Below are 15,567 nucleotides of genomic sequence, written 5' to 3'. Positions count from 1 at the left end.
CTTTGTGTGTGGCAGGAAACATAAGCATGACTAACTACAAACATGCAGATGTGCTAGAGATGGGTAGGGTACATGGCTCTGCAGTGGGGTGTGTGTGTGGATTCAACCAACCTCATTAGACTGCCTGACCCCACGTGGGTGCGTGTATGGGCTCTTAAATCCAAGAACTTCATCTATCCAGCTGTTACACGTAAGTTTTGTCAAGAGTGTTTTATCAGTTCTAGCTCTCTACAGTGTAAGTTAGACACTGTAGATGTTAAATAAAGCCACATTTTGCTGATGTGGACCATGCATTTATTGCTGTGTGTGATAAGCACTCTCTAGTGATAGTAGAGTTTCAGCAATGCAATTGCATTCATCAGCTTAATGGCAAATAGAGTTCACTGGCATTTGCAAACTAATCTTTCTGTGGTGTGTACTCTTCAAAGATTAAATTCTGAATTCAGTCACAATAAATATCTTTTAACAGTCATTTGAAGTCACTTAAAGATGTAAGAAGGGGATAAGCAGTACCGTTTCCCTTTGGGTTTGGATATTTTTAGTATTAATGTTATAGGGGGATTTTTCTTTTTTTGTTTGGTGGGTTTTTTTTAACAGCTGTATTGATGCTCTATATTGGTTAATAATTTCTTTTTGGCAGTTAGATGAAAGCGGAAAATCATGCAAAAAGCCCCCAATGAAGTCATGGAGGAATAAAAAGAAGTTTGATTCATACATTTTGCAATGTTCACATAACCCAGAAACAACCTAGGCAAGCTGCTGTAGAGACCACATTAAATTTGCAGCTAATGCCACACGTCTTGAACTGTATGCAGAGTGCACCAAAACTAAAACATTAATAGAAAGGAGGTATAAATTTTGATGTCAAATCCTCCTTCAGTGTGTTTGGAGGTCTGCGAGCACTCCTGATTAGCTCTGAGAGGCTGTGAATAGTTAATTATTCAGCATGGAGTTCCTAAGTTCAAAACTCTAAGCACTTTCAGCAACAGATCGGTCATGTGAAGTCTCATTACACAACCGTCTTTTGCAGTGCTCCTCTGGACCTTGTTTCCTCTTCGCTGTGAGTGACTTTAAACTTTGTTTTCCCAAAAAAGATGTGTGTTTCTAACTGTGGTACACTAGATCTTTTCTTTTAATTTTGCAGGACAGTTACAGAAGTTAATTTCTTTTGCTAAAATAAACAAACTCTGGTACAGCTCCAGAATTTAAATTGCAAGCATATTTTTGGAACCTTTCTGTATTATGTTTGAAATGTATTTTAGCTTTCTGTGAATGTGGCTCTATTCAAGCTTTTTAAAAGAGTGACTCTAAAAGATTGAGAAGCACTCATAAGGTAATACATCTCCACAGTGTGTTTTGTTTCTAATGGTAAAATTCTTAATAATAGTATTTTTTGCTTGTGACAACATTGGTGAATTGTGGAAAGTTATTTGAATAAAAGGGGATGCTGTACTGTAAGTTGTGCGACATGAGAGTTCTGCTTTCAAAATTTACTTTAACATAAATATATTAAAGAGATGTAGAGAATCTTTCTTTTATACCATTTTGGATCTTTTTTTTAAAGTGAAATAAGTGAAACATACTTACTGATGACTCTTCGCATTCAAGTGTACCCTGGCTTGTCACCAAGATGGGAAAGGATAGGGAGAAAATTAGAATAGGCAATTGGCTTGGGTGAGAGGAAAATATAAAAGCATGTTGTGACTGAAATGCCAGGGAATATTACTGCACAGTAGTATTGGTTATACTGCTATTTTATTACTGTAATGAAGTAAATAGATTAGAGCTGGTAGGATTTGTTTGAATGATTTTAATAATAAAAAGAAAAATGTGGGGAGGAAAAGTCTAATTATTCCTTTGCCTATCTGTCCTCTATTAAACATATCTGTCCTCTATCTGTCCTCTATATTAAACATACTTTCAGTGCTATGGCTTCATACTGAATGGTACAGTTATTTCTGTTTGTACTAATCCAGTAAATCTGTTTGGAGAATGCACAAATAGGGACCTTTGCATAACCCAAGGGAGGAAAACAAGTAACTAATTTACTTTTTAAATGTGTATAAAAAAAACTTCTTTGTTTTGGGCTTGATGTTTTTTGAGTTGGGGGTTGTTTTATATTTTATATGATAGATACCGTAGCCTGTTGTAACTTCTGTCAGCACTGATCATATGTTTAAAATATTGACTCATCCCTTCTTTGCACATTCCACTTGCACAGTCCAAGTGAAAATTAAGTGTGGTTCATACCTGTTCTGAGACTTCTTAGTTTCCCAGTATGGAATCATATGTGTAAATACATACTTGACTTTTAATTTTTATCCATGTATTTCAGAAGGAAATCTAAAGCGCCACCTCCTCCATCTGAAACAAAATCCATTGCTGTTTCTCCATTTGGTAACACAGAATCAGACAACCTCATCATGGAACAGAAAGAGAATGTAATTGATAAAGATATTGAACTCTCAGTGGTCCTGCCAGGAGATGTTATCAAGTATACTACAGTTAACGGGAGGTAAGTTACACAGAATGATATTTTTGTTTAATTTTCTTTTCTTGCTCTAGTTTACTTCAATCTTCATCCAGGTTTTAATCACTCAGTAAAATACACGAGTCTTGTAAGTGAAAATTGAGTGGATCAAAAGATGGTGAAGAGCCTAGAGCACACGTCTTATAATGAGCAGCTGAGCGAAACGAGGTTGTTTAGGCTGGAGAAAAGGAGGTTCAGGGGAGTCCTTATCACGCTGTACATCTACCTGAAATGAGGTTGTAGTGAGGTGGGTGTTCATCTCAAATAGCAAGCCATAAGATGAGTAGAAATGGCCTGAAGTTGTGCCGGGGGAGGTTCAGCCTGGGTATTAGGAAAAACTTCTTCACAGAAAGGGTTGTGAAGTATTGGAACAGGCTGCCCAGGGAAGTGGTGGAGTCTCCATCCCTGGAGGTATTTAAAAGATGTGTAAGATGGGGCACCTAGGGACATGGCTTAATAGTGGACTTGGGCAGTGCTAGGATAATGGTTGGACTCGGTGATTATAAGGTTTCTTCCAACCTAAACAGCTCTATAATTCTACTATGATTTTTGGGGTAGGTGTGGAAACATATACTTTATATATTTACCTACCTTCTGGGGAAATGTTTTAGTCTCTCCAAATTTTGTATGGCACCTATGAGGATGCATAGCCATACTTGTTCTTCCTAGTCACTGCAAATCTCTAGAAAAATCCTGGTTTATATGAGTCACTGAATTTTACCATGTAAGCTTTCCTTGTTGGACTTGAGAATAAGTTCCTGCATCATATTTGGGTACACTTACACAGCGCTACTACCCATGGACTACTAGCAGTCCTAAAAAATGGTCACATCACTTCAGACAAAATCTATAATGCTTCAGAGAAATAGTTTCTAGCTACAGCTTGGATTTATTTATTTATTTGTTTTTAAACAAATGCAGTTTGTTTAAGCTGGTTTTAATTTGAAGTACATATTTTATTCTGCTAATTGGTAGCGTAAGTTGTGTGTATAACTCTCAAGTCACCTTTAGTTCAGAAAGACCTGGTCATTGACTGGTGAGTTGAAATCACAAATCCTGGGATTTAAAATGGTAAATTAATTGTCGTAGCAGGCCTACTAAGAAGGCTCCTATGCAAGACTTTGTATGGATGAGAGCTATTAGGATGCCAGTTTGTTGCTTTCCTAAGCTGACATAAACTATTTGTATATTGTGCTTGTATTTGTGTTGTGCCAATGTCTTTGCTACTGAAAGCAAGCAGGTGAATTTATTTATTTATTTATTCAAATCAGGTAATGTAAATGTAAATTACACCTCTTAATAAGAGATAAAGTTTGGCTTTAGTCTGTTTGTACGCTTTGTCATTTGCTAGCTTTCATGCGGTTGTTGCTCAGAAATCAAATACCAGCATGTTCTCCAGAGCTGCAGTGGATGAACATTTGTGGATATTTCGTGCCCCCCTTCCCAACTCTGTGTGATTTTCAGGATAACTTAAATCTGAGAAGAAGTATTCTGAAATAACTGGTGATGACTGTAATGTTCTATGGTGTTCTTGCTAGTGTGTTCACAGGAAGGAATATTGCTGTCTTAACATGGTGCCTTCCTCTGGCTTCATGTACACTGCCAGGCACTTCTCTTCCTTCTTTTCGGTCCCTTTGTCCACGCTTACAAGTACTGAGTGCACTCTGTCTCGCTTTGCTTAAAGTGCCAGAAAGGAACATTGCATGCATCTTCACTTGGTCAAGATACATTGTGTAGAATTACTCAATGTTCAAGAAAGGCCTCACAGGCTTGTCAGGAAGCGCATGTATTTCCTGATCAGTTTTATTATTCCACAGTTACTGTTTCTTTCTTCAGTCAAGAGCCTGTATGTAATTGATTTCATAAATGGCTTTCTTGCAAATAAGAGCCTAGTGCTAGGCTCACTCGGAATGAGGGGAGATACTGTGCAGGACCTGCAGTCCACTGTGAAACATACTTCAAACTATCTTTTCTTCTAGTTTTGTTCTGTCATGGTAGTTGTATTTTGTGGACAAATCACAAGACCCCTCTAGAAATGACATGAATTGGTAATTTGTCCCTTTCCTGTTCACGACAGCTTCAAAGCTCCCAAAGAGAGATTACCTTTTTAAATCTCATACTAGAAAAAGCAAAACCATGAGTTTGTACAGCCATGTGCTCAAACCCCATAGTCCACTAGGATAAACTTCTCTGCTGTTCTCAGATGAGGTTGGATTGTTTTGCTTCCTGCTTTGTCATAGTGGATAGTGAGAAGCTGTGTAGAACAAAGTAAGGTGTTACGCAGCTAAATACCCTGAGTGAGCAGAAGTAGGCAGAAGATGATCAGAATGAAATCCAAAAGGGATTTTGCAGGAAAAAATTATGAGAGAATAATTTTTTATCCTTGAGTTAATCTATGAGCAACTAAAGCAAAAAAGTGAGAAAAGGAAGGAGGACTGAAATAGCTCATTCCTCATTCTGAAATTTCAGGCATCGGTGGATTCTCTTATTTAAGCCTCGACACCAATTTGTACTTTGCAATGGTTGATGATAGTGATTCAGTTCAGAATCTGACAGTGGCATTCACACTCTCTCATCACCAGGATTCCTGCAAGGGGGTCCAAGCAAACAAATATTTAAAACCAAACAAACCCCCCAAAACCCATGGTAGGAGCAATGAGAGGTAGGAAGTGAAGGCACACTGTTCACAGGAAGGAATGAGTGAAGATTTGAAGAATTTTCTAATTTTCTGCAGCTCAAGGAAAAAAAAAAAGAAAAAAACAAACCCCAAACTTGAACTACTTTGTTCAGCAGCCTGATCAGTTTGAGTTAGTTTTTTTCTTTTCCCAGAAGGAAGAACTGCAAAGTTTGAGAAAATGTTATCAAAACTGAATAATTAGTTTAAGTTGTATGCATCAGGAAATTCACTTAGAAATGTCAAGAACCAATATGATAGTGATGCGTGTTTTGCTTGGGAATGGTGTGTCAGTTTTGCAGGGCAGCGTGTTTAGGGCTTCAGTTTCAGATGACCTTAAGAGAGCCCTTAGCTTTGCTGATTTTGTTTTCTTAAGAGTCCTTTGTGAGTTTCCATTTGATCCATTCTTGAGTATTTTTAGTCATTAAGGTATTCTTAATAAACTGTTGGTTTATTCCGTATAGCTTGCTAGTGAGTAATAAGCTTTGTGGTGTTGCCCTGCTTTTCAAAACTCATTGTACTTACATTTGTTAGCAAAAAATGTCTTTTTAGAGACTAGGATTAGTAAATATTTTGCAAGGAAGGCCATGAAGCCATGGGCTTAAGTAATTGGAGATCTGTAGAAAGCCACATTGTGTGGTTTCTTTTTTTTCTCTCTCTCCTGGATAGGAATACTCTTGGTGGCTACTGACAGAGGGTTTTTTTGTTCAGTGGTGCTTACCGTGAGTCTCATGATGGGAAGAAAGACCTTGTTCCTAAAGTTTGGTCATGTGAGAATCTCCGCTTTATTTTTTTTTTTTTAATGAGCAGGTTTCTAGCCTTTGTTTTTGGAGAGGAGTGTAGAAATTTAATTATTTTTTTTTTCCCCTTTAAGCACTTGATCCAGTCACTTCAAATTCAACTTTCCCTGTTGGTTACAAATATAACCTTCTAGGTGAAGGTTCAACATTTAACTATTAGTTATGCGATGTAATGAAACACTGCTCTTAGCCACTTTTTATTGTTATTTAGTCAGGTAGGAAGAACCAGAAGAAAATAGGTGAGAGAAGAAGGCGTGTGGAAATATCTAAACAAACGTATGATCAGAGATTTCCAGAAAAGTTAAGTAAGGTAATGAAGTTAAAGAAGTCACAAATAGAGATTTTGCTGAAACTAGATAAAGGAAGACAAGCAGATGAGGTACTCTAAGGCAGCGGGTGACCACTTATTGGAGTTTTACTAAATATTAATCACGGAAGCTGTTAAATGTACTGTGATTATATGTATTCCTGTACCCACAATCCTTGAAGGCTTTAGCAAAGCATAGTTTTACAAGTTTTGCAGTATATGATTACAAAAAAAGATTGCTTTTTATATAAAAGCAGTTGCTGAAGGTGTCTTGACCTCCAGTGGAGGGGGGGAAGTCTAGCATCCTCCAGTCAAGCACGTAATTTCTGGAAGTACCAATGGAAAGCAAATTTGCACTGAACCACTGTTTTTGTGTAGTAAATTGCCTGTACCTGTCTGTTTGTGAGCAGCTTTGTTTCTCGCTTATCATTCTGTCACTTGTTGTGACTTTGGTTAACATGAGGGCTTGCCCCTGTCACCATTGTGCATTTCCATAGGATGGCTTTATGCAATCTTTGCTTGTGAATTCTTGTCCTGGCCATTTTCAGTGTTCTTACCCCTCTCCAATAACTGAAGGCCAGAGGGAAGGGCAGCTGTTAAAGCTAATGTATAAAAATGCACCAGAAAAAAAGTAATGGGTAACTTACTTGATAGGCTGATAACTAGAAAGGTCGCTACAGAAGTAGTGTCTGACATCTCCTCTGGCTCCCTCCTCGGCTCTCCTGCCACTGTCATGGGGGAAAGACATGATTTGCATTTGCAGCTCTTTTCTTATTAGGGTAAGATGGATGTACTTGTTCTCTTATGTGTCAGAAATGCAAGAAATAGACTAGTTTTTTCTTCTTTTTTCTAACTGGAGCAGGTTGTGATCTATGTTAGAGAAGAATTGAAATAAACTCTGGTTTAGCTGTGTGAAAAGGGAGGAATAGTTATTTTTCTGCAGCGCTCAGTGCATTTCTCATGGTATTCCTCTAGCTGATGTATATCATCTAGATGAAGGCATGGGAAATACGTTACATTCTTCTATACCTTTTCAGACCATCTGATAGCTGCTTTTTGACTCCTTGGAGCTTCATTTCTGTATGTTTTTTGGTTTTATTATTCCTCCTGCCTTTGTGTCCTGAGGCAAGTATTCTTCTGCCATTTAAGGAGGGAGAAATTTTCCTGAGCAGGGGTGTGGGGGTAGGGCTGGGTGGGAAGTAACAGTCCTGCGATAACTCTATCTGGCAGCTTTCAAACCATTTCCATCTTCTGAAAGTGTAGTGTGTGCACCAGTGAGTCCAGCTCTGCTTCTAGAAATCAGAAGACAGCTTGCTTACAGAACATTTGTTCTTTAAATGAAAACAGGAATGATGTTCTAGGGTTAAAGGGGGAAAAAGAACAGTGTTCACAGTAATCTCTAATACTGAGTCATTCTTAATTCTTTTTACAGAATCATATCATATAAAAAGTCTGTTTTAACTTCCTGCTTAATAAATGTATTAACTGTCTTTATACTATCTATAAGTCTGCTTAGCTTGATGGATCTTTGTAGAAGCTATCTATTTTCACGTTTGGCTGTGCTACCAGTACTTGCATCTGTTATGAGATTACATCTAGAATTTAAGATTTCTGATAAAGCCATACCAGGCAATACAACCCTGTATTAATTTTCTTTTGGATACTTCAGTGTTCTTTTCAACCTACCATTTGATTGCTTCACAGACTTCTGAATTCTTTTTGTAATATCCTTGTGAGACAGAGCAGGTGATAGATTTCCTTCTTTGTAGCTATAACTTGGGAGAGGCAGAGAGCATCCAACTGCTCCTTACAGACGATTACCCAACTCTAAAAATTGGGGAATGACCAGTTGCAGTGACCTGATAGTACTATAACTTTATTCAGTTGCTGTAACATGCAAAGTTAGGATACTCTTCTTACCTTTGGTCTATTTAAACATCTATGATGCTTCTGTTTAAAGTACAGCTTTAATAAATTTATTCTGATAGCAACTGGGAATGTTCAGCTTATCTTAATGTGCTGTTCTGCATGTTCTTTATTGAGCACAGAGACAAGAAGGATGTGCAATTCATGACTACATATGAAAAATTTGGTTCGCATACTTCATTGTGAAAAGTACATCTGCTGCATCACACAGAGCTTCTAAAAAATTGCATTCAGCTTCTGTGTTGTTATTTAGCTTCTTTCCCTCTGTCTGTATTAAACACCTGGCTCTCATTTTGGGATCCCTAATGCAAGACCTCCTTAAAAGGTGACTTCCTCAAACTTAATTTCTCCTGCTTCCTCCAAATAGCTCATGCTTGGTATTTCTGAAGAGAAAATCCCTTGTAATCTCAGAATGGATATAAAAATTTCAAGCCTTGGAAAGAAACTCTTCTTAACGAGTAGCAGGGTATTTATCACCACTGCTACAGTACCCATTAAAAATCAAATGAGGTGGCTAATGCACATGTCCCTGCTGACCTCAGGAAAAACATCACTTCATGCAAGAAAAGATTTCTCCCTTTGCTCAAGCACATGGCATACTTTTGTGCTAGCTGGTTTCATTTTCTTTTTAGTGTGGGTTTTGTTTTTTCTCTTTTTGACTGGCTTTTTAGTTGCTGTTTTTTTATGTTGAAGATATTTAAAGTTGGTGGCTGGCGGTAATTATTTAGTTGTGGAAGGGAAAAGATGACTTGGGTTAAATGTTTAGCAGCACATTTTGTTATAACCTGCTTAATTGTCATCTGTTGTGACAGTTCTATTTGTCTTTTACAGGAAGCCCATGATGGACTTGCTGATCTTTCTCTGTGCACAGTATCATTTAAATCCATCAAGTTATACCATAGAGTTGTTATCAGCAGAAAATAACCAGATTAAATTCAAACCCAACACACCAGTGGGAATGCTTGAAGTGGAAAAAGTGATTTTAAAGCCAAAACAAATGGATAAGAAGAAACCTGCTCCAGTTATTCCAGAGGTGAGAACTGAAATTAAATCATATTGATAAATTAGAATCACTGTTGTATTCAACAAGTTGAGCTCATAGGTCAGCCTCTTATTTCAGCGTTTCCTGTTGCCTCTCATCCTCTCACCATGCACCCCTGTGAAATGCTTGGCTCCATGTTCTTGATAACCTCCTCCTAGGTAAAATACATTTCAGTTTGTTGCAGAAAACATCTTTGCTGTGAAAGAAGGAAACATTAGAATATTACTTGAATTCCCACGCCTTACTGTCCTTTTGACAAATTCTGCAGATGAAGCGTGGCTGAATACAGCCTTCTATAAACTGAAAATCAACAACTTGAACCATCTGTCATGCTGTGATATATATGCCCTTCTGATTGTATGTTCATTTTCCTTTAATACATACTGTACTTTTTTGTTGTTAGTCAACTTTTTTTTTATATATACCCTTAAGAAGGCAGGAGGTTTTAGAAGTACTAAAGCAACTTCTGGGTGTTGCCTCAGTCTTTCCTTCCGCCTTTGTTGTTCTGCTGTATAGAAAAATAGTGGTTTTAAATTTATCTAAAGCACTTAAACAGGGCCAGGGGAACTCTTCTGCTGCCCTCTTACCTTCGTCCTACTTGTGTACACACACATGCACCCATGGCTCATTGGTTGACTTCTACAGCTACCTAATGTAACCTAGTAGCATCTCACTCTTGCTGAACAGGCAAATGACAGATTCTAAAGAAGGAGCAGACTGTTTCATGTGCCCTTTTCTTCTGTAGCAGGAAATCACAACATAGCTTCTCTTGTAATGTTTCTGAATCAATAACATTGGTGAAGTTGGCCACAAGTGGAATTCCTGTGACTTACTATATGGCTGGTATAAAAATGCCAGTTGTTTCAGAACTTGTGCTGGTATTTATTGGAATTTTTTTCTCTCTAGCAAACAGTAAGGGTAGTGATAAACTACAAGAAGACACAGAAGACGGTAGTAAGAGTTAGTCCACATTCACCCCTTCAAGAACTTGTTCCAGTTATCTGTAGTAAATGTGAGTTTGATCCTTCACACACTCTACTGCTGAAGAATTACCAGTCTCAAGAACCTCTTGATGTGGCAAAATCTCTTAATGACCTTGGACTGAGAGAATTATATGCCATGGATATCAGTCGAGGTAAGATAACTTTTGTGAACTGCAGAAAATTATAGAGAAGATAATTACTTAATATTTCAATAATGTGTACATTTTGTTGGGATTTTTTTACTTATGAAAAAATTAATTTCTAGCATTCTAATATCTATTTCATTAGTCTTCCATAAAACTGAAGCTGTGACGAGTTTACCTGTACTTATGTTTGAGAAGTGCTATAAAAAGGTCTTATTTTCTAACAATGTGTTAGGTACCAGCAAAGGTAGCTTAAGTACAAAGCATCACTTAAAAGCAACCTCTTCCTTTCCTTCCCCCAAAAAACCAACATCACTGTATTTCTCTGAGCTCATAGAAAGATACAGGATCATGATGAGCTGAAAAGTACAGAAACATTAGAGAAATTTTGTTTTGTTTTAAAATTATTTAAAATTTTAAAAGTGTTAGAGTATTCTGATGGTCTTTATGTCTATTTGAGTGCTATTTACTAATTTTATAGATTGCGAAGGAATAATAAACCTCTCTTTAATTTTGGTCCAGCAGGGGCGCATTGAACTTCCTTATATTTGTACAGACATACCTATGCCTGGTTTTAACTTTAGCTGTTAGCCTGTGTTTTTCATGAAGGGTTTAGTGTACTGCGAGTAAAAACTTTGTACAGTGTGGTTTGTTCTGTTTCAGACATTTCTCACAGGAAATTTTACCTCATATAGAATGCAATAATATTGGCTCACTCCTGCCCTTGACTACTGTTCTATTTTGTCTCCTTTCCAGTCTAAAACCTGGGGGGTTTTGTTGGGCTTTTTGTCTTTTTCCTCATTTCTACCTAAATATGGTAACCTTATCATTCAGTGCTTACAGTTTCAAGAGTTCTCTAAATTACTTTGCAAACGCCAGTTATCTTGAATAACAGGAGAATGAGAGATTTGGGTAAAGTCTTTTTTCTATGGAGGAGAAAAACATGAAATGTTTTTCTGTTCCCCACTGGAAAACAACTATTTTAACTTGCCTAAACATGTTACTTGGACTACATGTGCCCATAGTGCATTGTCTTGTTTGTTGTCTGGCTACTGCTTTCATCTACAGACTGGCAGAGCTGCCTTTTGCGCAGTATGACGTGTGCTTCATTTGAATTGACGGCCAAAATTCCTTAGGAGGGAGTATGAGGGCATATCTGGTTTCTACACAGCAGTCCCTGGCTAGGAAAATTTAGATTTATTTCAGTTCTCTTGATACAAAGTAGTTCAGCATTTCAGTTTTGCAGACAGCGTCAAAGCTTTACGTTTTCAGCTTTCTTTATGAAAGTAAGTGGCGAGGTGTGCCTTGTAGCAGAATTGAAATGCAAATTTTGTTTTATTCAGATTATATTTTAATTTTACATTCCTCTTTGTTTTCCAAGTTTGGACTGCCTTACAATCCAAAACTTACAGAGCAGACTATTCTATATACCAACTTTTCTTTTTCCATCCAAAATACAAGTGAAGCCTGTCTCCTTATTTACAAGATTTCTGTCTGTGTTTTATGTCTTCAGGCTGAAGTTGTTAAATGGCTTTTAGCATTTAGATAGTAAATATATATATACATCCTTTTACTTTGGGAAAGCACCCAGTTACATTTTCATAATGGTGAAGATTGAGCTTGACTTCCTGTATTTGTAACTTATAACTGCATCCTTGATTCAGATTCACATTTTCTGTCTTTCTTTTTGTCTTTCTGTAGCCACATCACCAGTTGATTTAAATTTACCATCTTTGCAAGGTACGATTTACTGAAATAGGTGGTGAAACTGTAGCACTTACGTGACATTACAATCTGCTCCTATTAGAACATCAGCTTAACTGTGACACAAGTAATTGTCTCTGTCCTATCATAAATGCATATTTAAAAAGAAAATGGATATTCCCAACTATATATGAAGTATTTCTGTATAGTTCTACCCTAGACGGATTGATTAAATTTACAGTCATGTTTATATTTGTACCAAGACCCCAAAGGAACCTTGCTGATTTCTGTTGCTTAATTGCATTTGCATTCAATGGGATGTCTTTAAGTAAGTTAAATCTAGTAAGAAATTAGAGACTGTTGCATTAAAATGTAAGACAATTTGGCAGAAAATAAGCTCCCTTGTGTTCCAGCTGGTTATCAGATATTAGAGGGGCTGGGTGCAGCTAGGCTTAGATTCTGAATGATGCCCAATTTACCACTATCATTCCAGTCACATTCAATATATCGAATAATCACGATTCCGGATGCACTAATAGTGTACTGCACCTTCAGTCTAATCATGCTCATGAACTAACACCGCCACACTGAAGGATCTGGTCACGTTCAGTGAGAGAATTACTACAATTTGCTACTTAAACAGTGCAGTTTATTGAAGCAACAGATACAGGTTCTTATGGATTGCTGGTGATAAATATACTGTCTGCAAAAGCACGTGCAAACAATAAGGTATGTAAACGCGTGACAAAGTTATGAATAATGCAGCCTGGCTTTAAAGTATAAAAGTAAAAAGTAACTCTATATAGAGATCTCTGATTTTCCTGGGGAAGCACTGGATACAGTGCAAGTCTTACCCAAATGCGTCCCTATGTGAGGGGAAGAAAGGTCCAGCCTGTCAACCGGTGCCAGGAGTCAAGGGTAATCTGCTGATGGAATCTTCCTCGACTCATCCACAATGATGTCTTCCCTAATGCTCCTCACTTCTTGGGCCGTTTTCATACTATTTTTCACTTTCAAGGTGGAGCTTGAGTGACTCTAGTCATACATACCTTTATTGTTATTGGTGTAAAATTCTCTCGCTTCACTTTTAAAGGTATATACCACAAGAAATTCAAAGAACATGCTCAAAGAGGGGTGGTCTCACTTTGGAGGTGGGGTAGCATTGGAGATGGAGATGTGTTCTCTTATTAAAATGCATTATAATGAAGCAAAGTTCACACAAAGGACTGTTGGCTCAGGGTAGCAAGTACACAGCTTATCAGTTTTAAGTACCACCTAGTTCCCATTTCTGCTGATGTTGGGACAGAGCTTGGCCACAGAGTCTTCACTCCGCTCCATCCTCCGTCAAGCAATGTTGCCACGGGAACTGCTGTGGAGTGAATTCCTGGCATGCCTGGTGCAGCTGCATCTTACCCTGAAAGTCCTTTTTTCCTTTATGTGTGAACAATGCTACATTTTTAAATAGAAGTTTAATTTCTAAATCATACTCGGTAATTATTCCACAGAGACAACCTTTAGATTTACATCTGCACGAAAAAGACAATGTATGGAGGGTAAATTCCGCAAGGTACCAGGGTAGACTTGAGTATCTTTACTATGACTGCCATGCAGTTATGTGTGCAGCACCTACTAGGTGTTTCAGTGATCCTTCTCCAGAGCCATACCGTGTGGAGGCTTGTGCCTGTCTTGTCTCACTTCACACTTCGCCATGAATTTAAACTGCGCTGAGGGCTGGACAGGCTGATGCTCTTTCCCCCTTTACAGCCTCTGTGATATGAACCATAACATATGACAGGTGGGAGAGGCTGGATTGTGCTAGGGGTATTAACAGCAGCTGAAACTCAGCTATTCTGAATTCTGAGAAAAACAAAAGAACATGGATGGTAGGAAACCTGTTAATTTTGCAGCGTTTAGAAAAAGCTATTAATATAGGTGATTTACAATGTGTTTTGTGTATCCTTTCAAGAGTGAAGGATGTGAAGTGACAGACAGTGAAGTAATAAGAATGCAGGAGAAATAATCTGTGCAATAAATAACAGCTAGAATTATCGTGTTCTGTTTTAGACTCCTACCAATCTGAAAACTTAGATGTTCTGAAGGAGAAAGAAAACAAAGGATTTTTCAGCTTTTTTCAACGAAGCAAGAAGAAAAGAGAACAAGTAAGGTGTAACTTTGAATATGTTTCTAGAAGTTTTGCTTATACATATTGAGCAATCAATCACTGTGATCATTTTCCAGAGAGTATAAGTAACTTGGATTTTGTTCTCCTCCCCTCCACCTCGCACGCCAAGGCTGCCAGTGCCCCAGCAACTCCGCTGATGAGCAAGCCAAGACCAACATTTATCACAAGATCTAACACTGTTAGCAAGCAGTATGATTCAAACACTCTGCCATCTGAAATGCCGAAGAAACGGAGAGCTCCTTTACCGCCTATGCCAAATTCTCAGAGTGCTCCCCAGGAACTTGCACAAGCCCAAGTCAGACCGACATCTGATATTGTGAAATCTAACAGCCTTGATAGCAATGAACAGGTTAGTTACGTCTGTTTCACTTCTCTTAGGAAGTTTAGACACCGTAATCCTGATATCCCTGTTAATACCTGATGAGGCTTGAAATAAACAGGAAGAGTATAGTACTTTCCTTTAAAAATTTTAGTTTGAAAATAACTACAGAAATGGAAAGATGCGTTCCTTTTAAACTTTATTGTGTATCCACAATAGCTGTTCAAAATAGCATTTTGAAAAGGTAAAACCAATTTGTTATACAAGTTGGTACTGTGAGCACCTTTTTGTTCTTTTGGATGAATAGTTTTTATATTTAAATGTGAGAACATTGTCTCACTTTATCATATCTAGTAATTGATGTTTTGATGTTTCCAGTAATTTTTGATGTTTTAGTTACATGTGATAATGAGAAGTTTGTTCCTTAATAGAAAAAGATGGAAATCTTGGGGACTAGTCTTAGCAATCTTTTGCTCCCAGCAAGTTAAAGCAAGGTTTTTATCTTAATCCAATAGTTACATATTTAATTGAATTTATGAGATGTGGGCTATATATTTAAGTAACCTATATATCACGTGCTATGCAGGAATTTTGCCAAAGAATTTGGGAGAACTGATGCATAAAGTATTCTCCTGGTATTGCACATGTTGTCAATTGTGAATTCCAATTTAAAGATCAAGGCTAAAATTGTCATTATAACCTTTAATATATTATTTCATACAGTATCTAAATGCAATATCTATATGTGATATCTAATAAATGAGGTTATTGGTATGCTAGAAAAATAAAATGCAGAACTAAATGAAACGGAAATCTAAGGGATGAATTTTGAGTTAAACGCAAAGACAAGAAATTTCAAACTGTGACTTCCTTTCTACAATGTTTTACTCTTTCATTGATGCACAGAACCACAAGAGAGCACTGTTTAACAGAAGTTCTGAATTTGTGTACTGTGTC

General features: G+C 37.5%; 1 protein-coding gene across 1 annotated transcript in view; it reads left to right on the top strand.

The window, feature by feature from the left end:
• The first annotated feature begins 1,005 nt into the window (after positions 1-1,005).
• Positions 1,006-15,567, top strand: part of COBLL1 (cordon-bleu WH2 repeat protein-like 1) — a 38,295-nt gene continuing 23,733 nt past the window's right edge. Inside the window, exons 1-7 of the mRNA XM_010009754.1 lie at positions 1,006-1,060; positions 2,336-2,515; positions 9,069-9,270; positions 10,186-10,414; positions 12,107-12,145; positions 14,174-14,268; positions 14,401-14,640. Of these exons, the coding sequence (XP_010008056.1) occupies positions 2,424-2,515; positions 9,069-9,270; positions 10,186-10,414; positions 12,107-12,145; positions 14,174-14,268; positions 14,401-14,640 (897 nt within the window). The 5' untranslated portion in view covers positions 1,006-1,060; positions 2,336-2,423. The remainder of the gene's footprint in view (positions 1,061-2,335; positions 2,516-9,068; positions 9,271-10,185; positions 10,415-12,106; positions 12,146-14,173; positions 14,269-14,400; positions 14,641-15,567) is intronic.

This window comes from Nestor notabilis, unplaced genomic scaffold (assembly GCF_000696875.1).
Source record: "Nestor notabilis isolate BGI_N333 unplaced genomic scaffold, ASM69687v1 scaffold1762, whole genome shotgun sequence".
NCBI classification, from domain to species: domain Eukaryota; kingdom Metazoa; phylum Chordata; class Aves; order Psittaciformes; family Psittacidae; genus Nestor; species Nestor notabilis.
The sequence above is the reverse complement of the archived record's forward strand: the minus strand, read 5'-3'. Positions and strand labels throughout refer to the sequence as shown.